Raw genomic sequence first — 21637 nt, 5'->3', positions numbered from 1 at the left:
CCTTCAGTTACAGTTTTCCCATGCATAACACCCACAGTTTAGGGTGTCAGGCAGCCAGAGATGGCTCAACTACAAGTCAAGTTGAAACACAGGTGGTGGTGTAACACTTTCCAAATCTGTAAGGCCTGTTTTACAGGTATGTCTAAAACATCTTTGGATTGCATGGACAATCTCAGTATGATTCTTGAAAGTGTCCATCCATTTAATTCAGGATTTGAAATGGCTTTTCACGTTGTTTGCTTTGTTTGCACGACTTTCTGCGCATTTCATATCTCACCTGGCCTATTTCTGCAGTCCAGTGAGTGTATTTTGCATCTTGGTTTGTGGTGGTATTCACAGTCATCACCAGAATCTTCAGCTATTATTAGTGGTGGCTCTTGATCAGCCTAAAGACACCAGAAAGAAATATTTATTAACTCACCAAAGTGACAGTATAAAATATCTGTTTTTAGCATTAGGTGAAGTATGTTACAATAAACTGTCAATGTACATCTCTCAGGTCAAATGTTATCTCCAGGTTCCTCCAGAAGTTGTCTGCAAAGCTTGGGTACATATCCAGGACCTCAAGAAGGTCATCCCTAAGGATGCGGTGCAGGTCACAGTAGGTGATGGAGTGTACGTCTGAACTTGATTTCCCTGGCTCATCATAAAGGTGGATATGCTCACCAAAGATGTCATTCTTCTCTGTAAGAGGACGAAGATTTATTTGATTTCCGAAGGTCATTTTTGAAAGGACTTAAGGAGTAAAATAATGTATGTTTACGTAGCTTTACCTAATATGGCCACCACTACATCATCTCTGGTGACCTGGATGGAACCATGTGAGATGAAGAAGAGAGAGTCGAGGATGTCTCCATAGTGAATCAGAGTATCTCCGGGAGGTGCATGGACTGTCTTGAATCTCACAGATAAGGCACGGAGACATGCTTGGCTGCCTCCTCGGAAAGCCTTGCAGTTCTGTAGCAGAGAGCGGTGCAAGTGCAAACAGATGTCTGCCTGCAGAGACTCTGGAAATCCCTTTAACACCTGAACAAAGAAATACGGTCAGAACATATGTAAGAATAAGAGAGATAAAGAACATCAAAGGAGCATTACCATTTTGTTTACTTACAGCATTCATGTCTATGCCGTTTGTGTATGTCCATGCATGCTGGAAATACTCCTCTAGTCGTTGGCGCAGACTACCTGGAATCTGATGGAAGCGGATAAACTCTTTGACTCTCAGCATCTGGGTGTGGTACCGGGTTGTACCAGTGTACAGCCGCTGGATTATGGCAGATACATTGCCAAATATGCTGGCGTACATGAGAGCTGATACAGAAGAGAAAGAGGACAAGAAGACAAACAGGATTGGGTCATTTCAGATGTAATAATGGTAAAGTTGTACCAGTACCCAACTAAAGACTTACATACAATGACTATGGGTTATTCAACTTACATCCAATGACCATGACACAGATGGAGAAGATCTTCTCTGAGTTCGTGTTTGGAGACACATTACCGAACCCCACACTGGTCAAACTGCTCAGGGTGAAGTACAGAGCTGTGACGTACTTGTCTTTGACTGAAGGACCAGAGCTGGAGTCGGTTTCATTATACGCCTTTCCAAGTTGCTCAGCAAGGTTGTCCAGCCAACCAGTCTCAGTGTATGGCCTCTCCACAAAGCCAATGGCGTACCATATGCACGCAAGCCAATGGGCGATGAGTACAAAGGTGCACATGAGCAAGAAGAGGACAGCAGCACCATATTCAGAATATCGGTCAAGCTTTCTTGCCACACGGACCAATCGCAATAGCCGAGCTGTTTTCAGGAGGCTTGTTAAGGTTGCCATCTTTGGTATCCATGAACAAGAGGGAACATTTAGGAAAGGGATGGGCAGATAAAAGGTCAAACAGCTTTAATAACTTTTGAAACTCAATGGGGAACAACTTTTAAAGTTTAGACACTTAAGGATAAAAACCTTTGAAGCTTTACAAAGAATCAGAATTCTTACCTCATCCGAGCTTGATCTGAAAATGAGAAGGTCAAACGGGATTGCTGCAAACAGATCAATAGGGAACCAGCCTTTGATGTAATGCTTTGCTATCTGGCTCGGCTGCGTGACTACCTCGTCATTTTGGTCCACATAGGTCGTCCGAAGGTTGATGATTATATCCACAATAAACAACACGTCCACCATAAGATCTGCCACATTTAGAGGGTTACATGTGTAGCCACAACTCCTTTGGCGTAAATTCCCATGTTCATCCAACAGGAAGGCAGCTGAGTAAGGAGTAATAACAGCTGTGTAGAGGACCAGAAGGAGAATAATCCAGTCCCAAAATGCCTTAAAGGGGCTGTAGTGAAGCAAGATCCACCATGTCGTTTCTGGTACCTGGAGTTTGTATTCAGGCAGCACATCAGACTCCAAAGAGAGAACCTAAGCATATAAAGAATTCATGCTTCTTTACCTATTTCACAGGGAAATCAAAACATTTAACGAGTTCTGCTTTAATTGATTTTGAGGAAGATACGTCTTCTCCCAGAATAAATATCTATCATGTACCCAAATCCCTTCTTTCTTTGATGAAAAGAACACCTAATCTTTTGCATGCAAAGGAAAACAGTAAACCTAGATTTCTACAAAACAAATATTAGTGTTTCTAATAAATCTCTCTCATAAACTAACCAACAGATCTTGTTAGAGCATGTACTGTTTTGACCAGGTTCTCGTTGGAGGCTGCGTGCTTTAGTTTTGCAACCTTGTAGGTCCAACAAATCCTTGACCATCCTGTCATTAGTGACTTTCAGCAGACACAAGACTTGCAGAAAAGTTAGATCCAGATAAGGGAACCATATCCAAAATTTCAAATCTTAAAGATAGATAAAATAACAGCATCCTGTTATCAACAGTCTAAGAACTGACTGAACGCAGGATGTTGGTTTGCTGGAAGGCAATAATGATGAGTTGGTCATGTGCTTTCACTGTCACTGAGTTCTGCCTATACCCTCAATATCATATTATTCAGTCTCACCAATTTTGCAAATAACTCTATGAAAAAGACAGATAAATTAGATTATTTACAGTCGGAGAGACAGGGATCACCGGGTACCCCCATGCAAGTTCACATGCCCCTTCCATTTGTTTTGAATCCATCTCACATGATCCCACAGAGCAGTGATGCAGGTCACTGAGCTTTAAGGGTCCAGCAGTATTAACAGTAGGTGTTAATTTAACTGTGGCTCAGTTTTAAGTTCTACTTCACGCCTAATGATGAATACAACCAGTCACCTAATCACCAACTGATTTTTCCACTAAAAGGTTAATTAACAGAAGTCTTCCAGCGTGGAAACTTTCTAGAGCCCGTCTTTTTCTTAGTATTTAAAAACATGATTACTGTCAGATCCAGTGATGGACTGAACCAGGTCAGCAGTGAATGTGATCATTAATGGCAATACATTTCAGTCATTTGGATCTCATAAATGGGACCTGCAGAGCCCATGTGAGGTTCTCAGCTGCCATACCTGTGTGACCTTCTCTGTGACATTCGGCGAGCGCTCCCCCACTTTGAAGGAGCCGCGGAACTCCATTCGAGGAGTCGGAGACGAACGGCATTCGGGGCTCCTGATGGCCGGTCCCCCATCCTTCATGAGGTCTGAGTCAGACATTGAGCTTTGCTGTCCTGCATATGATTAGAGAAACACTCCTTTATATTTGGGACAAAGAGATCACATCCAAGCTGGTTTTGAAATATTTTTTCAACCATTTTCTGGAAAGAAATTTGACTTTCTCATAATGTTACACTAGTTAGTGTATTCAGAATATGATTATTGTAAGCCTGATGTGATTTACTTTATTATGCTTTTGTTTATACAAAGACACTTATTGAAAAATTCTTAATACACCTCTGTTTCCAAATGCAAACTCCTCTGTGCTCTGATTTCCCAGAATGCAAGTCTAGCTGTGCCCCTCCCAAAATACCATGCCCCCACATAGTGCAAGGAGTCAATACTTTAATCCCTGCATGGCAAAGGCAGGATTTACATAGCTGAACAATCTTTCAATAGTCGGTTCAATAGCCTTTAAATCTTCAGTCAAACATCACTAAAAGTGAACAGGACATACCTGATCTGAAACTCCAAAGTAAGATGCTCCTTTACCACATATAAGCATCCAAAATATCCATCCTTTCAAACACTTTTTGGAGTGTCTTCAAAAACATTCAGTCTCCTCTTTCATATTTGAGTAAAACAAAAGTACTCAGTGTTTCTGTTGTGGCTGCAGATGTCAGTATTGAAGCCTTCACTCTGGCACGCAGCGGAGGACTGGCCTGCAGCTCGCATGCGACTGTGCAACTTTCCCCGACACTGGAAACCAATCAATGCCATGCTATAGCTGAGAAGAAGCGACCGGAAAATCGATGACGAGCATTGATAACAGAACAAATGGGCTCAGAGCCATTACACTAGACCTCCCTGTTGACATCAAATTATCATTTCAGCTTTCTAATTTGGTTTAAATTAAAATTAGATTATATTTAGAGTATAGCTCAGGCTGCATGATGTCGAGTTGGAAAAATGAAAAACAAAGTTAGGAATGGTGTCCACTCCATATGTTCCATGCAAGCTACTGAAGTGCAAGCTTATTGATTAAAATGTTGACACTACAGTTAATACGAGGGGGTAATGACCCATTATGACATTGCCTCAAAATGTCCTTCAGCTGTAACCTTTAACATCTGTATTTCTTTTGTTTGGTTCTCAAAAATGTTATATCACATTTTCCTCTTTTGAAACATTTTTGATGACAAAGGAAAATATTTAACAGTAGACAAGCGATGTATCACGCCTATACTTTACATGCCCTAACTGAAAAACTGTCAAATGTTTTCAGAGGTCAACCTAATCAATGACCCGATGGCCCAGGGCCAAGAAAAAAGTACATCAGGAAAGTTCACTGGTCAGATGAGGGTCTGTTTTGGCCAGTGATGGGGTTTCTGCCCTTTGAGGTCCCTTATGATGCAAACAGACTGAAATGAACTCTCGCTGACGAGTTTTTTTTTTTCTGAGAGTCAGCATTTTCACAATGTGAAAATGAAAGTACACCTTCTTTCACAACAAAATTAAAAACACATCATCTGGTCCTGAAATGCTAGTTATTGATTTTTTTTGACTTTATCAGTCTGTCACATCATTCTTGAGGAATTTTGTCTAACTCTTCTTTACGACATTGCTTCAGTTCATTGAGGTTTGCAAGTATTTGTTTTGCACAGCTCTCTTAAAGTTCCTCCACAGCATTTCACTTAGATCGAGGTCTGGGCTTTGACTGGACCATCGCAGCACCTTCATTCTTTTATTTTTCAACCATTCTGTTGTAGATTTGCTGATGTGCTTTGGATCACTTACCTGCTTTAGCTGTCAAGTAGATAGCCTTACATTTGACTGTAGAATACTTATACAGAGGTGTTTATGGTCAACTCGGTGACCTGTAGCCACAAAACAACCCCAAATCATCACCTCTCCACCACCGTGTTTAACAGTTAGCATGAGGTGTTTGTGCTGTGTTTAGTTTTCCCCACATGGGGCACTTTGGTCAAGCATCTCCACTTTGGTCTTGTATGCCTAATGATCATTGTTCCAGATGTCTTGAATGTTTCCAACTTGTTAACCTTTCTCCCTGTACATTGATAGAATCAGATAGTTTTGAAATGGTTTTGCTTCTCTAAGATCGATGCATGTCTTTTTTCCTTGGCAGTGCCAGCAAACAGCCAAACATTTAGCCACACTTTACTAAATTGCATTTGATTAGCAGCATCTGGCTGCTACGTCCTATGGCATTATGAGTGTACTTAGTTTTGCACACACTGCTCCTGAATTCTGAATTTAAAACAAAAACAACAAAAAAAATCAAATGATGTAATATCAACATTTGTTGTTCATCTGAGGTTATTTTAGTACCTGCTAAGGAAATAATGAGTTTTTACATCCTCACACGTGAACTCATAGAATTGAAAGAGTGTGTTTATTTTTTTTTATGTCATATGGCTGAACGCTCTTTATCCAACTGCCTGTTTTGGACACTTTAAAGGAAAGAGACTCCACCATCACCAGCCCTGCTGGTTTGTTTAACTCAGCCTTTGATTTCTCGCAGTGATACCTAGAGCTGAGCTGAGTCTAAATTTCTTTTTAATCTTTGGTTACTAGTTATTTTGCAGATTTGGACTAATAATAATTGGTTGTGAATGTGATCTGTCCTAAATGCAGCTGCATGTCTTTTAATAATTCCAGAAAGAAAAAAATTTAAATGGTAATGCACCCCAGCACATGTTAAAACTTTTACTGACCCACTCTTTCAACCCTTAGGACTTTGGAACAGACTGCTGGTGGTGTCTCATTTTAAAATGAGTGGAAACCGGGCCTTTGGGGTGGGATGGCATGAGTTGCCCTCAACCCTTTGTTTTATTGATTCAGAAGAGGCTTTTAAAAAAGAGCTAGAAATTCCTACTCAGACAGGCATTTCAGTAATTATATGTAAGACTTCGTGTTGTTCATGTATCTGATATACTGTATTTAATTTTTTTCATTTGTTGCCAGGCATTTTCTGACTTTATCCTTGAAAGGTGCTTTACAAACACATTTCTCCTAATAACGAGGTATTATGGATGAAGCAGGGACTTTAGGAAGTCAATCAATTAGATTTTTGGGGGGCCAGTTAAAGTCTGACCTTCTGACCTGGAGGCCCAGAGGATAAAAACATGTTATGTCCTCTTGTTTGCATTTTTTCACTTTTTTCAGCATGTCTATTGTACATCTTTCTACTGTGACTATTATAGAAAACATATTAGACAAGAGCATTACTCAAAGCCGACTCTCATGTCTGGATGAGGGCTGAAGTTTTATTTTAAATTGATCCCTGGTAATCCACAAACACTTGTTCCTTCTATGAGTTCAAAGGTTCACTTCGAGGTCATGTGCAATACCGTTTTCAATAAAAAAGGACTCATTAAAACACCTCTTTTAATAACTTTTACAAACCTACATGATGAATTCTTTCGTCAGTATGGAGATGCAGTTCACTTCCCACCGCACAGTGTATTTCAGGATGGCTTTCCCCCCCACATACAGACCACATCCATAAGGCTAATACAGTCACACTTTTAGACTCTTAATGTCTGTTCTTACTGATAACATGCAGTATCGGCACCCACTAATCCATGAGGTATCAGCTGGCAAATCCTTTGTCTCCAATATTCCACAGTTAGTGTCCAGCTAGTGTCCAGAGACTGTCCTCAGCTGTGAGCCTGGATGTTGTCCCACACTCTGACTACATCTGGACAGTCATTGAGGGCTTCTATTAGAATCGAAGCAGCATCGAGGTGATCCTCATCCAGGGGTGCGTGTGTGCGGGCAACAAACTCCAGCCCAGCGGATAAAACCTCCATTCCTAGCTCCTTTAACGAGGCCCTCACCTTATTCAGGTCACCCACATCACAGAGAAACTGAAGACAGAGAGGTAGATCAAGCTGTTAAACTAAATTTGTACCTATTATTTTAATATGTTAATTATTATCATTATTATTTTTATTTTGATTTCTACATTTCAGAGACCTTGAGTATTTCTTTTTTCATTTTGTATTGAATGCACAAACTGAACTGTATTTAACCTGAGGACAGAGCTGAAGGTTGTGTGTTCTACTGTACTGTATGGAAGACTGAAAAAACATCTGTTTGTCGGTATCTCGAAGAATGAAATAATTCCAATCGGTTATTTAAAGGTATCTCTGTGAGTCTGAGCATGCCTGCACACGGGCCACATATCACACAAAAAACTTAAATCATTTTCCTGGAGCTTGATGTCCGACCTGCAGCAGGGGCTTCTCCTCCTCATCCTCCGTCTCTTGGACGTCTTCAGCACCGGCCTCGATGGCCAGCTCCAGTGCTCTCTCCGTGGTGATGTTCTGACCTGGCACGACCACCACTCCCCTCCTCTGGAAGTTATGCCGGGCTCCGTCTGACAGCATCCCCCTGAGGATGGAAGCAGAATTACACTTTTCACTTCTAAGGTTATTATTTTTATTCCAAATGCTTACAAACAGATATTTGTACTTCATCAATAAAAGAATAAAAACGATAAGAACACGTGCCTTGTCTAGTAAACAATCAAGCTTAAATACATCTCCCTGCTGTTTTTTCATCACTTATACCAGCAATACAATCTTTAATAAAGGCATACATTACAACATACTATTAAGCTTTCATTACTGCTGTTACCTGCGACTAGAGGGACATCTAACAATCTGATATTCTCTGTCCATGTTCCTTTTTTAAATTTTTTTTATTAACTATTAAAACACTGCTCCTCTGGCATGTTTTGAATATTTTATCAAGGTATTCTCATGTAATCTTAAGATTTGTTAACCCTGATTTTGCATACAGCTGGGATTTGTTTTGTGCGAGATAAAATTGATGCATCTGTTAACCTTAAGTAAATGTCGAGCAGGTTAACACTAAAACCATCGGCGATGGTGTGAAAACGCTCTTAAACCTGACACAGTTACAGAAAGGTGAGACTACAGGAAGCCGGGCCTGACCCATTCTTGTTAAGCAGGCGTTTGATTTCCTGGTGGGTGCGCGAGTTGTTGTCGGTTAAGACTTCGACGAGCAGCAGACACCCGCCGGGTCCCCGAGCCTCAAACATGTGCTGAGATGCTGGTTTGGCCTTTTCCTGCAGAGACAGGACACAAGACGAGAAGATGACTGCAGCACAGTATCACAAAAACTGACACATACAGTTATGTTCTTAAGTATTTGAACAATGACACATTTTGATATTTTTGACTTGGTACACCACTACATTAGATTTTCACTGACTCTTGTATTTACAGCAGGCTTTAAGATTTCTGTGTTGGCAAACTGAATTATTATTACAGCACATTTAAAACAACTATTACTGGAATTAAACTAAGTAAGAACTTGAAGGTCTCTAATGACGTTCTAGGATAGGTGGTTCCACAGGACAGAGCCTAAAACTGAAAATGCCTGATGCCTCTATTTTTTAGCCCTGTGATAGGAACATCCAGAATCATCTGATTAGAAGACCTTAGTGCTGTAATGGAGTGTGGATGGTTAAAAGCTTAGATAAGTAAAGGGGCAGGCCAATTGAAACACTTAAAAACAAGCAATAAAATCTTCAAAATTAATTCTAAAAGCCAGTGAAGATTTTAACTGTGTCACATTTTACTGATATATTTATAGATTTTTAATGACCCTCACCTAAGACTGCCACCTGGCTAAACAATGCATAAAAACTATTGGATGCAGGTAACCTGCAAACATGCTCTGTGCTCACACTGGGGAGGATCTGTTTGAAGTGGCACCACAGATGCTTTCCGTATCTCTGTGCCAGCATGGTTATCAACCTACCGCACTCTTGATTGCAGCATCTATGGATGCTTTGGGCATGTTCTTGCTCCTGCACTGCTCCAGTATGTGGGCCAAATTTAGATTCAGCTCTGGGTTAGATCCACCTTCTGGGGATGACAACCAGAAGTGAAATTTTATCCAATCAGAAACTGTAAAGCAGTGAAACTCAAATTACAAAAAAAAAAAAACCTCCTCACGTACCTTTGACAGCTATTCTTATCATCATACCAAACTTCATAAACATTCTCCCCCTCGCCTCATCTTTTGGTCCCTTGACGTGCTTCACCTTTGACCACTTGTTATGTCCGGCACACAGAGCGGGGCACAGCTGCAATGTACGGGCAGGAGGAGTCCTCCACCCCGAGGACAGCACACATGAAGACGGCGGGAGAACTGGCTCCAGAGACGGGAACCTGCTGGAAGCCGCGGACACAGGGGAGCGAAGAGCCCTCAACAGCAGCAGCACCGGAGCCGCCATGCCCTTCACACTCGCACAGACACACAACTACAATGAATGCTCCTGCTGCACATGTGGAGGAAAGACTACGTTTAATGAGCGAGCTGAAAGTCTCCGTCTGAGGGAGAGAGCTCCACACTTTGCTGTAACCACAGTAAATAAATAAAACTGTCTGAAGTTTTCCAACTTACGAGCTGACAAATCAGGAGAGCACGCAGCTGCTTCTGCCCTTGTTGTCAGACCGGTACTTCCGGGTTGAGATGACGTCGGAATCGGACCTGTCAAAATAAAGGCCGTATAAAATGTATTTTAAATCATGACATTTGTGATACGGTAAATTCGTAATAGTGTGCATTAATATACATATATTTTTAAATAACTGACCACAGGAGTTACGTAAATGTTAATAGACCATTTAATGAATTAATAACTATATTCCCACTTACCAATTTTGTCTTTAGTAGTTGTAAAATGAATTTAAAAAAGATTTTTATTTATTAAGCGCCAAATGACAACCACAGTCGTCTCTAGGCGCTTTATGTTTTAAGGTAAAGATCCTACAATAATACAAAGAAAACCCAAACAATCAACAATAGTCAGGAAAACTAAAAGAAAGGATTACAAAACACACACAACAAACACAGGAAATATTCATTTCCATTCAGTTTTATTTATATAATGCCAAATCACAAATGTTGTCTCAAAGTACTTTATATTGTGGAGTTAAGATCCTAGAATAACATGACGCATTTTAAGCAAGAAGTTGGCAACAGGAAGAAACCTCTGGTAGAACTAGGCTCAGGGAGGAGCAGGCACCTGCAGCGACTGGTTTGGGATGAGAATAAATAAGAAATAAAAATAAGAAATAAACTGGAAAAACTTCATCATTCACTAGTTCAGACAGTTGGAAAGTGTGGGCGAGCTTCTCATCACATAAACAACTCAAGTGCAGCACATATGATAAAGTCTGACATCACAAAGTGAACATCTGACATCATCAGGAGGTCACAAACCAGTAGCACCCCTAAAACAAGATGGTACTACCTCACTAGAACAACTTCAAACCAGTAAAAAAAGTAGAAAAAATAGAAAATAAAAGATGACAGAGACACCTTTATTGATAAGTCAGAGGTATTGTTTATCTAATGCAGGCTCATCTTCACTCTCCCTATTTATTTATTTATCTGTTGATTTATTGCTTTTTAAATGCATGGAATCAGGAAAACATGTCTACAGTAAAACCATGGGAATCTCAAGTGCCTCTGGGTTTTCTGATTGTGGCTGAGGATCACTGAGTAGAGCAGACTATCACCATGCATACAAATGAGTTCTTCAAAAATGCCTGTCAAAACAATGTTTGTCATATAATTTGTGCATTTGTCATTCATGCATATCAGAATATATATTATGTAATTTATATTACTTTAACTGGTGTGGTAAGTAGTTCTATGACTCTGGTCTGTATCACTGCTCTCTAAAGTCTCCCAATGCGGGATACTCTTGCTGTAAACCAAGTATTAAATTATGTTACTAGTAAAAACTAAGAGTCCTATTAGTGGGAATAGAAAAGAGTAGATTAAGGCAGACAAACAAGCCAAATGTGAAGCACAGAGAGATAATGACAGCAGAGGAGAGCAAAGAGTTAAGTGAATGGAAGCCACAGCATATCAAGGCCAACCCATCTCATCCCAACAGTCCTAAGAGCTGTGAAAGGAGGAGGTTTCCTCCTCAGTGCTCCTCTCTTCCCCAAAGAGAGATCATCCAACCACAGACAGCCCCTCAAAACCCAATAGTAATGTCAGCTGAGCTTCATGCAGAAAACTCTGGACCTCAAGAGACTCCAAAACCCAGTTCCTGTTGACTAATACAGGAGCACAGATGGGACAAACATTAACTTTAGGACAAAGTTCCTTCAGCACAACCTGAAGAGGATAAAATGATCTGAGAGTGAAAGGTGTGCTGTTCTGTTTCAGCTGGAGAGACGTCATGTTGTCTGCACAAGGAATTATTGTTTTTTACTTTTTCCACAGTGTAATAACAGCCACAGCGCTGGTAAGTGGACTACATTCATAATATTTAAATTATTTAATTATTGAACAGTTATTAACTAATGGGGTTTGTTAGGGGAAAAATACTTTACTCCTGGTTTGCTGCTATTTCTCTGCTGCTTTACTGTTAACATAAATTAGGTCAAATAAGTGCAATTTAAACCCGGATATTGAATTTTCTTGATGATTTCTACTAATGTAAGCTTTTTCAAAGCAGACTTTACTTAAAAGGGCTCATAATGATCTTAAATGGATTGGAGCAGTAGATAAATTCTTAGTCTCACTTGCGTCTTGTGTCCTAAATTTAAACTTTTCACACAGCAGCAGCATATCTTACACTTTATTATGACCCTGAGTCAGACATGACACATCCACACTGCTGCAGTTTGGGCCAAAGATAGAAAATTTCATGTATCTGTGACCCGCTTTGATGCTTTGAATTAGATTTATCTGATGCTTCAGGAAACATGCCAGACATTCAGCAGCAAGACTGAGATGACAGTGTCTTCTTAGTTAACTGATGAGGTGATAAGGAATAAGTTTTCCAGCAGTCCTGCTGAGGAAAATAAAAAGTATTCTAACCCACCTCAATTCTTCTATTTTGTGTGAATCTCACACCAAACCATGAGACAACTGAGACAAATTATAAAAAAGCTTATAAAAAATTGCTTTGAGAAAAATGCTTCTTTGCATATAAAAAGTGGATCTATTAATATAGTTTTTCTCGAGACTGAGAAAAAAACTTCACTTAACAGCAGCACAAGAGCCATCCTTTATCAGAAGTCACCTGTGGTCTGCTTTACCTCACAAACCATAATCAGCTTTGACCCTTTTAACCTTTCGCTTACTGAAGCATGCTAACAGTGACTGTAAGTGCCTTTCTTCATCTCTGGCTCTCCCCCGTGTCCATCCTGAGTGTTGATCTCGGACAGGATAACGAAGTCTAGATCATGAAGGTGGGAGGCTACAGCTAAAAAAAAACGATTTGTGTCAGGAGAAAAACAAAAAAGCTCTCCTTCTGTATTAAGAGGCCCAGATAACTTCTCTGTGAGATCCAGTCCACTCAGTAGTGAAGGGTTATACACATATAATGTGTATTTTAAACATTTTAATTATTTATTTATCAAGTTTCTTCCCCTTCCCAGTTTTAAAAATGTGTCGCTTATAAGATTAACACATTTTAAAAGCCCTCTATAGTCTATGTTGTCACCTGGTGCCTTAGCTTCTTAATGTTGCTGTTTCTTAATTTCAGTTATGTGGTTCAGAACCAAGCACTGATGAAGACACATAAACAGCTAGTCTTGTGTTCTCCAAAGCAAAAAATTAAACATAATCTTGAAAATAGAGCAATTCACAGCGTGTCAGTGCTACCGGCTCACCTGTGCGCTTGATCAGGAGCAAAAGGGCAAGAAATGAAAGTGCAGTGAAATTTTGGAAAGATATTTCTAGAAGAAGCAGGATGTTGTTGCAATATAACATTGAGGGTCTGAGGGTTGATTGACTTGTGTAGCTGAACCTTTGAAATTCATTTGCACAAATACAGCTATTACCAACAGTGGTCTTCAAAACTTTATAGTCTGTTTCAAAGTTGGCCCTTACATTATATGATAGACTATTTTTTCCTCCACTTTACATTGTTCTGCTTAGTCGTTATATAACAAAAGTAACGTCTAATCAAGTTTTTCAGATCTATCATTTCCTAAATGCAATAAAAATAAATAAATAAACAAGTTAGCAAGTACCAAATACTCATAAAAGCCCACAACAGAGTTACACGTTGTTAAAGATTTGAATTATTTACTATTACTTCTTTTTTCAAATTATTATCTATTAGCAATGTTGATAACAGGATTTCTCACCTTTATTATAAAACAGAAAGATGTTTTGCATCTTTATACACTCAAAAAATATTCATGCCCACAATGGTAACTTTAAGTAATTAATGTTGTTACATAAGCACAATGGTTAAATGATTAATTATATGAATAAATAAACCTCCGATTTTCTATATTTACTCAAAGAGTTGCTTGACAGTAAACAGTAATCAAACCTCTACAGCGAATGATCGCTGCTCAGCGTCCAGCGTTACTAGAAACAAACATTTAGCCAGCTGCAGTTTATTTCACTGTAACGCTGTATTCATTTACCTACATGGTAATTAATAAATTAACTCTGAGTAAATCATTTTCTTTAGCATGTGAGAGTCAGTACTCACCTCTTTTACTCAAGCCAAAGTCCACTGAATGATAGTAGAAATTACTCTTACATAGTTTTTTCTGTTGTTTTTTTATTTGTACACTACTTTTTCTGATTTATTTTGTTTTTCAATTTTTTTATTTTATTATTTTGTACTTCTTGCTGACCCCTGTGCTGCTGTAACACTGGATTAATAAAGTCTGTCCATCTATATGACTTTCGGCCATTTGATTCACTACAAGGCCCTTAAAGCACCAATTAAAAAAACTGAATTTTAAAGGGGAAAAAAGACTTTCCATAAATATGAAGACGTTGCAGTTTTTCTGCTTCGTTTCTCTTCCTTTGCAACTCTTCCGTCTGCTCTGCTGCTCCCCTCTGCCACACTGTTCTCATGCTCTGCTAGTTTTGATGCTCAGTCGTGAAATGAACCCAGGAACACAAAGCTGCTTGTGCTGACCGGCTCATACCAGCATGGCCCCCGAGGACGAGATCCCCGTGTGGCCAGCGGCAGCCTGGCTGCTGTGAATAAAGGGCCTGGCGGGCCATCATCACATACCGCACTCTCACACAACTATTTCACAACACCTGGAGGCAGCACATCAGATCTTTGGGAGAGGTTGTGGTTGATGAATCACTTCAGAGAGAGTTTCATTATGGATCATCTCAAAACAATGCATAGATGGGTTATATGGCTCTTCAATATAAATAAATCACATGATTTATGCTGATCATTATGTTTTAATCTTGTTTTCTATTGTTTACCATTGAAATGACGTATATGCAATAATGTATCAATAGGTAATATTATAGACAACCTGGTGGGCGTGTCTTCATAATTCATCTGTTGCTTTTTTACAGATTGACTCTGATGATGTCATCACACGGGATGAGCAGATCTACCTTCTGATTGGTGCTCATGCCAGGTGTGAAAGGAGCATCAAGGCACAAATGCCCCTCGTTAAAGGTTTGGGGACTTCTTTTTAAACACTATACAGAGTGTCTCTTTATGGAACAGCTCCCCCCCCCCACCCGTTTTGAGTGCTTTCTACGACTTTGTGAGCTTATAGTTAGAAAAAAAGCAGCTGAAATTTATTTGTCATAAGTCAACATTTGTCTGTATGTCTGGCTTTTAATATTTCAAAGAAGGTCCTGTCAAATAAGAGCCTCTTTTTATTTGAACAGGCGGTCAGTGAGTGCACGTCCAAACACACAATCAGATCAATTATTTATTGCACTACTTGTTTATTTAGGATCAGATGCAACACCCAGTCCAATATCCTGCTTTCCAATATCTCTCTTATTACACAGTGAGGCATTTTTAATTTGGAAACACGATGGAGAAGCTGATGTTTGATAAGCTGATTCAACGCGGTATTATTAAATATTACAAATCTTCTCAGGAAATGTGACTCAAGCTTTAAGTATTACATTTTTATTGATTTACTAATCTTGAGGAAGCATTGGAAGCAAGTATGCATCTGCTCATTTACTATTTTACCTCCAATATTGAAGAAAATCTATATATGGAGTGCTAAAATTGCTATTAAAAAGACATATAATGGTCTTATATGATGTATTATTGCAGGTGAAACCAGCCAAATGTGATTTAAAGAAGTTTAAATTAGCTACACTTTGCCTGGTAGCAGCGTTAAAATCCTATTTAGTCTTTCGGTAACTTAATCATGTAACATTATAGTCATGTAGAAAAGATTAATAGGCATAATGGGTATACTTCTTTGTGTTTATATGTATTTTTTCTGTTTATGTTTATTTCACATGCACCAATAAGTATACCAATATATACTGTTACATTGGCATTAAATAGGGGTGGTGGGAAAATGGGCACAGCATAGTATTGATGATATGTGACATCATCTATCATATATGTGCTAGTATGTGATATATTGTGTGGCAATACTGCAGAATTGTATTGAATTTTTTCACATAAAAGGGAGTTTTTCCTTCCCATGGTCACCAAGTGCTTGAGAGTGCTTAAGAGTCCCTCCTTGGCCTGTTTCAGATAGAATATGAACTGAAGTTTAGGTCAGTGATGATTATTTTAAGCTTTGAATCATGCAAAGCTACTCAAGAGCAGTCTGCGAATAAAACTACAGCGTTAGGTGGCCCAATGCCTGAACTATACACAGATCTATCGGCTTGCTAACACTTTTTTCACACTATTGTTGAAGATGGCGACTGCAACCCAGAGTGGGATGGGATCATCTGCTGGCCACAGAGCACAGCAGGTCAGCTGGTCTCAGTTCAGTGCCCGGAGTACGTCTACGACTTCAACCACAGAGGTAGCAGAGCTCCAGAGATACTAGCATCTGATCATCTACACAATATAAAAAGCATTCTACAACGTCAATAACCAGGAAGCAGTAGTTTTGAGAAAAATGCAACTGAAAGGTATAAAATCAAAGATTTCCTTATTCAAAAAATTAATCATTATGTCCTGCCCTCCCATGGTCAGGGCGAGCCTACCGCCAGTGTGATGTGTCAGGCAACTGGGAGCAGGTGGCAAGCATCAACCGCACTTGGGCAAACTACAGCGAGTGCACCAGATACCTGACCTTCAACCACAGAAGCCACGAGGAGGTGTGTGCATTTGATCCAGTGCTGGGTTGAACGAATCTGTTTGTGCATGTTTATCTAACAGCAGAAAAGAGACAGAATTTCTTTAGAAGACAGTACAACAACGGCCATATTCTTACAAAATACTCTAGGCCTGTCTTCAAAAGACCTTTTCCCTCCAGTGCGCTAATTGTGATGAAGATACAAAATTACCTGTGAGTTAAAATCTGTTCAGTCACTTCTGTTTCCAGATATAAAACGATGCTTTGCTGTGTTTCAGAAGGTGTTTGAGCGACTCCATCTCATGTACACCATCGGCTACTCCATTTCTCTCGCATCCCTGCTGGTGGCAGTCTTCATTCTCTGCTACTTCAAGTAAGAAGAAAACACCTTATAAGCTTTGATCCATAAACCTGTGACCGAACAGCATCTCCGGACTTCAGTCTGTTGCATCCAAACACGCCTTCCTCTCTTTCAGGCGTCTCCACTGCACACGCAATTACATCCACATTCACCTCTTCGCCTCCTTCATCTGTCGAGCGGTCAGCATCTTTGTGAAGGACGCTGTGCTCTACTCCATATCTGATGGCAGTGAAGCTGAGCCCAGCTTTACAGGACAGAAGCCCCATATGGTAAATTGTAACGTCGCATTATTTCTTATCACCAGTTATTCAGTTTTGTTTGTTTTTTAAGTACTTCATTGTGATCAAGACAATCGGCTTTATGGCAGTCAGCACAGTAATGGTAGTTCACAATGGCATGGCCTGTTTGCAAAGCTAAGCAAACCAGATTTGCATATAAGCACTCAAAACACCTCATTCATATAAGAACTTTATTTTGATAGTCCTCTGTCTCATATATGTTATGTTGAGTTATGACTTCCTTGTCTTGTTAGTTATGATTCTGTTCCCATGCATCTCCACATCCCTCCTGTGTATTTTTTGTCTGCATCTTCTTCTGTTCTTCATCACGTTCTCCTTCACTTTATGTGTGATCTCAATCAGTCACTTTTGTCAGTTTCTACTCTGCCTAGTCATTGTTTATCTTTTGTTTCCTCCACCTTTATAAAGTCGACATTTTGAGTTTAAATCCATCTGATCAGTCCTGCATCTGGGTCCACTCCCTGTTCGCCACACACTCATTACATGACAGTTACAGCACATTTCTCATTTCTTCATCCACGACAGGAATCCACCACCCACACCTGCTGTATTGGACTGAGATCTGGTGACTGAGCAGGCTATGTGAGCACAGTGTTTGAGGTGATTTGAGTTTTGTGACATCGGGTGTTATTCTGCAGGAAGCAGCCATCAAAATATGGCTACACTGAGTGCTAAGAAAATATCTCTGATGATTACACCACCACCTCCACCTTGAACTTTTGGTAGAAGGCAGGATGGATCCATGCTTTCATGTTTGTTGCGCCAAATTCTGACCCTACCATCACCTACCCTACCTCTGTAGCAGCAGAAGCCGAGACTAATCAGACCTCCCAACGTTTCAGCCTCAGTTTCATGTTCTTAGCTGACAGAAGTGCAGTGATCTTCTGCTGCTGTAGCCCAAGGTTCGACACGTGCCTTAAGTGATGCTCTTCTGCATACTTTAGTTCCTTCCTCTCCTCCGATTGCCGAGATCAAAAAGGCATTTTCTCCCAGAGAACTGGCCCTCACTAGAAACTCCGAGATGGTAGTGTGGGAAATTCCCAGTAGATCAGCAGTTTCTGAAACACTCAAACCAGCCTGTCTGGGCCCAACAACCATTCCACATTCTGATGCTCAATTTGAACTTCAGCAGGTCGTCTTGACCATGTCTACATAGTGCACTGAGTTCTCTCGTGAGATTGTCTGATTAGATTTTCGCATTAACAAGCAGGTGAACAGGCAAGTGATCAGTGAATGTATTACCACAAGTTTTACTCATATTTTCTGTTTTTGTAATTAGGCTGGCTGTAAAACGGCTGTTACTCTCTTCCTGTACTTCCTGGCAACAAATCATTACTGGATCCTGGTGGAAGGGTTGTACCTCCATAGTCTCATCTTCATGGCCTTCCTGTCTGACAAGAACTACCTCTGGGCCCTCACCATCACTGGCTGGGGTAAGTGACACTGGGGCAGGTGACACTTTGGACTAATGCCAGTTTGTCTAATAGTCCCATGTGCTCGTCGTAGGTGTTCCAGCTGTGTTTGTGTCCATTTGGGTCAGCGCACGAGCTTCACTGGCAGACACTCAGTGAGTCATGTGATCCATTTATCTTATGTTTATGTTACACTCCTACAACAACTGCTCCCTGAAATAGATTCATTGGTCTTTCCAGATGCTGGGATCTCAGTGCCGGAAACTTGAAATGGATCTATCAAGTCCCCATTCTGGCTGCGATTGTTGTAAGAAAAGCGGATTTAAATCAGAATAGCATTAAAGACTGATATTCTGAGTATATTACTTTAAATATGGATTTCTGTTTCTTTCCCTGCAGGTGAATTTTCTCTTGTTCATTAACATCATTCGCGTACTGGCCTCTAAACTCTGGGAAACCAACACGGGCAAACTGGACCCCCGACAGCAGTACAGGTAACCCTCCATGTAAAAACGGTGTACATTTCTTAATCTCCGGACTATAAGCTGCCATCTGTTTGACAAGAAACATCAATGAAATAAACTCTTTGTTCTGCAGGAAGCTACTCAAGTCCACATTAGTCCTCATGCCTTTGTTTGGAGTTCACTACATGGTGTTCATTGCTCTTCCCTACACTGAGGTCACTGGGCTACTGTGGCAGGTGCAGATGCATTACGAGATGTTCTTCAACTCTTCCCAGGTCAGGACACATTTATAAAAACAAGCACTGCATGCAATTACATGCTGTAAGCTCTACTGCAATGATAATGAAAGCTGATTCTTTTGAATAAAATCTCATATCTTTGCAGGGGTTTTTTGTGGCATTTATCTATTGTTTCTGCAATGGCGAGGTAATAAAGCTACAATACAGAATCGACTCATATTTATATATTTTTTTATCTGGTAAACAAAAAAAAGGAACTAAAATTAAATAAATCTTGTTCTCAGGTGCAAACCGAGGTAAAGAAGGCTTGGTTAAGACGCAGCCTGGTGCTGGACCTCAAGCAGAAAGCCAGGATCACCAGCAGCGGCGGAGGCAGCTGTTACTACGGTGGCATGATGTCACATACCACCACCCACAGCGTGTGCCTGTCTGCTGCCAATCCCAGAGCTCTGTCCTTTGCTGGAGGGGTGGTTGGCTCAGGTGGAGCCTCTGGTTCTGGGGTCAGACCCCCGCCGCCACGTCAAGTTTCCACAACTCCCCCCCACCATCATACCAACCTGTGTATTTACACTTCGACTGACAGCGAGGCCACAGGCCCCCAGCAGGAGCTGGGTGTGTGGAAACCAGAAGGTGCTGAGTCAGGAGGTTTTGCCAGAGAAGCTAAAGCCAACAAAGGAGATGATGACTGCAAAAGCCACAGAGAAGAATATCTAATCAGCTCCTTATCTCCCAAAGAGCTGGAGACCATCTTGTGATTGCTGCTACGTTGAAATATCACAGCAAGCAAGATGTTTTATCATTAAGAGTACTGCTTTATGTTTTTGTGTGTGTGTTTAGATGAGGATTTTGAGAAATAAGGGAATCCAAAGGCCTCTTAGTTTGGTGAAAGGGTGCTGAAAGACTTTAGTTACTATAGAAAAGCAAATCTGGGGACTAAGGCTGGGGGGTTTGCCAAAGTTTAAATGGCTCAGAGTTGCATAGAAAACAAATGCACACTTCCAATCCAATTCTGTCCTGTAACGTGTCTAATCAGAGTTTGCTTGTTATATTTATACCGGTAAGTGTCATGGTTGTGTGATAAAGGTCTTGTTTTCAGGGTTGCAACATCATAGTATGACATAAGCTGTTCATAGTACAGTTGTGCATCCTTTCATAGGCTACCATTAGTAACTGGACCACAATTTAAGAACTCTAAATCTAAATTTTCATGTCATAAAGACAGATGTTTTTGTGTGTGGATGTGTCGTGGATTTTTCAAGCTGATGTGAACGGAGAAATCCTAAGCTAAAGAATTCAGTGAAGTCAAAGGACAGACCTGGATGTATAAATAGTGAGAATTTTTTCTCTCTCTTCTTGTCTTTCCTGTGTTGCATTTTTCTGGCCACACTGACCTCCTTGTTCAAACTGCACTTCCTACAACCCGTCCCCGCCTAAATGCACACCTCCACGTATCAGCCACACATTAATGAGGGTGTGAACGCATTTAACAATCCAAATGTCACAATGAGATTAGATCTAAGGGCACCTAGACAGCGTGTCTGGACTTATTTTCATGTTTGTTGCTGTCCAGGTTTGCAGACCTATTTATCAGCCTGACAGGACCCTGAAGGCTGATGCGTGAACCTCTCACCCCATGCAGGCAAAACTCCAACTCCTTCTTTCGTGTAACCTCTGCCCTGAACGCCCTCACAACACTGTCCAGAATTTCACACGCTCCCCTCAAGCTTTGACTCAGAGACAGAGGCACCTGAGCCGTTTGGAGACCTGGAGCGGGAGTGACAAACCTCTAAGCCACAATCCACCGGCATTCTCTGAGAAACAGACAGAAAACCATACCTGTAAATATTTTAGATGCCCATTAAAAGAGAATCATGTTCTGTGTTTATGATGTGTGAATTTAACACTTGTATTTTAAGAAATGTTTTGGGGAGTATTTTAAATAAACTGTACAGAAGTAATGGAAGCGACTTATGGATTTTAATATTCTGGCAGTGGCAGTGGAACACAACCTGGAAGCTAAGGAATAGCTGCATAAAGAAAAAATGACCAAACACAGAGAAAAACAAGAAATATTTAATTGAATTCAAGAAATAAATAATTGAAACATGGTCTAGTTTATTTACATAATGCCAAATCACAAATGTTGCCTCATGATGCTTTACATTGTAGGGTTCAGACCCCC

At 40.4% G+C, this 21637-nt stretch overlaps 3 protein-coding genes across 7 annotated transcripts; 1 reads left to right on the top strand and 2 right to left on the bottom strand.

Annotated features, from left to right (window-relative positions):
• Nucleotides 1–46: 46 nt before the first annotated feature.
• kcnh6b (potassium voltage-gated channel, subfamily H (eag-related), member 6b) lies at nucleotides 47–3649 on the bottom strand. The gene is made up of 8 exons (XM_025909961.1): nucleotides 3506–3649; nucleotides 1995–2420; nucleotides 1439–1832; nucleotides 1112–1311; nucleotides 774–1026; nucleotides 491–684; nucleotides 278–386; nucleotides 47–69 (listed from the first exon to the last, which is right to left on the bottom strand). The coding sequence occupies exons 1-8, from the start codon at nucleotides 3647–3649 to the stop codon at nucleotides 47–49; spliced, it is 1743 nt and encodes a 580-aa protein (XP_025765746.1).
• A 3207-nt stretch (nucleotides 3650–6856) lies between these two features.
• On the bottom strand, nucleotides 6857–10138 carry taco1 (translational activator of mitochondrially encoded cytochrome c oxidase I). 4 transcript variants are annotated; one of them, XM_003458758.3, is made up of 6 exons: nucleotides 10052–10138; nucleotides 9605–9884; nucleotides 9404–9510; nucleotides 8572–8705; nucleotides 7843–8005; nucleotides 7270–7479 (listed from the first exon to the last, which is right to left on the bottom strand). In XM_003458758.3, the coding sequence occupies exons 2-6, from the start codon at nucleotides 9879–9881 to the stop codon at nucleotides 7270–7272; spliced, it is 891 nt and encodes a 296-aa protein (XP_003458806.1). In that variant the 5' UTR covers nucleotides 9882–9884; nucleotides 10052–10138. The 4 variants fall into 4 exon arrangements, with proteins under 4 accessions (XP_025765717.1, XP_003458806.1, XP_005463946.1 ...); XM_005463889.3 differs by having other exon boundaries at nucleotides 9605–9926; nucleotides 10052–10131; XM_005463888.4 differs by having other exon boundaries at nucleotides 9605–9946; nucleotides 10052–10101.
• A 1468-nt stretch (nucleotides 10139–11606) lies between these two features.
• Nucleotides 11607–21394, top strand: pth3r (parathyroid hormone 3 receptor). 2 transcript variants are annotated; one of them, XM_019362176.2, is made up of 13 exons: nucleotides 11607–11912; nucleotides 14963–15068; nucleotides 16294–16404; nucleotides 16578–16702; nucleotides 16962–17053; nucleotides 17157–17310; nucleotides 18620–18773; nucleotides 18847–18907; nucleotides 18993–19059; nucleotides 19152–19246; nucleotides 19350–19491; nucleotides 19601–19642; nucleotides 19740–21394. In XM_019362176.2, the coding sequence occupies exons 1-13, from the start codon at nucleotides 11847–11849 to the stop codon at nucleotides 20208–20210; spliced, it is 1686 nt and encodes a 561-aa protein (XP_019217721.1). In that variant the 5' UTR covers nucleotides 11607–11846; the 3' UTR covers nucleotides 20211–21394. The 2 variants fall into 2 exon arrangements, with proteins under 2 accessions (XP_019217721.1, XP_005463948.1); XM_005463891.4 differs by having other exon boundaries at nucleotides 16959–17053.
• Nucleotides 21395–21637: the final 243 nt, after the last annotated feature.

Source organism: Oreochromis niloticus, linkage group LG8, assembly GCF_001858045.2.
Source record: "Oreochromis niloticus isolate F11D_XX linkage group LG8, O_niloticus_UMD_NMBU, whole genome shotgun sequence".
In the NCBI taxonomy this organism is placed as follows: domain Eukaryota; kingdom Metazoa; phylum Chordata; class Actinopteri; order Cichliformes; family Cichlidae; genus Oreochromis; species Oreochromis niloticus.
The sequence above is the reverse complement of the archived record's forward strand: the minus strand, read 5'-3'. Positions and strand labels throughout refer to the sequence as shown.

Bases quoted from the DNA above. Each gene is read 5' to 3' on its own strand.
- kcnh6b (XM_025909961.1), bottom strand. From the start codon at position 3,649: ATGTCTGACTCAGACCTCATGAAGGATGGGGGACCGGCCATCAGGAGC. The intron at 2,421-3,505 runs GTATGGCAGCTG...TTATATGCTTAG, and splicing joins TCACAGAGAAGGTCACACAG to GTTCTCTCTTTGGAGTCTGA. The intron at 1,312-1,438 runs GTAAGTTGAATA...CTTCTGTATCAG, and splicing joins CTGTGTCATGGTCATTGGAT to CTCTCATGTACGCCAGCATA.
- taco1 (XM_003458758.3), bottom strand. From the start codon at position 9,881: ATGGCGGCTCCGGTGCTGCTGCTGTTGAGGGCTCTTCGCTCCCCTGTG. The intron at 9,511-9,604 runs GTACGTGAGGAG...TGTCATCCCCAG, and splicing joins GATAAGAATAGCTGTCAAAG to AAGGTGGATCTAACCCAGAG. The intron at 8,006-8,571 runs GTCAGGCCCGGC...TTCCATCCTCAG, and splicing joins CGCCTGCTTAACAAGAATGG to GGGGATGCTGTCAGACGGAG.
- pth3r (XM_005463891.4), top strand. From the start codon at position 11,847: ATGTTGTCTGCACAAGGAATTATTGTTTTTTACTTTTTCCACAGTGTA. The intron at 16,703-16,958 runs GTGTGTGCATTT...GCTGTGTTTCAG, and splicing joins ACCACAGAAGCCACGAGGAG to AAGGTGTTTGAGCGACTCCA. The intron at 19,060-19,151 runs GTAAGAAAAGCG...CTTTCCCTGCAG, and splicing joins CCATTCTGGCTGCGATTGTT to GTGAATTTTCTCTTGTTCAT.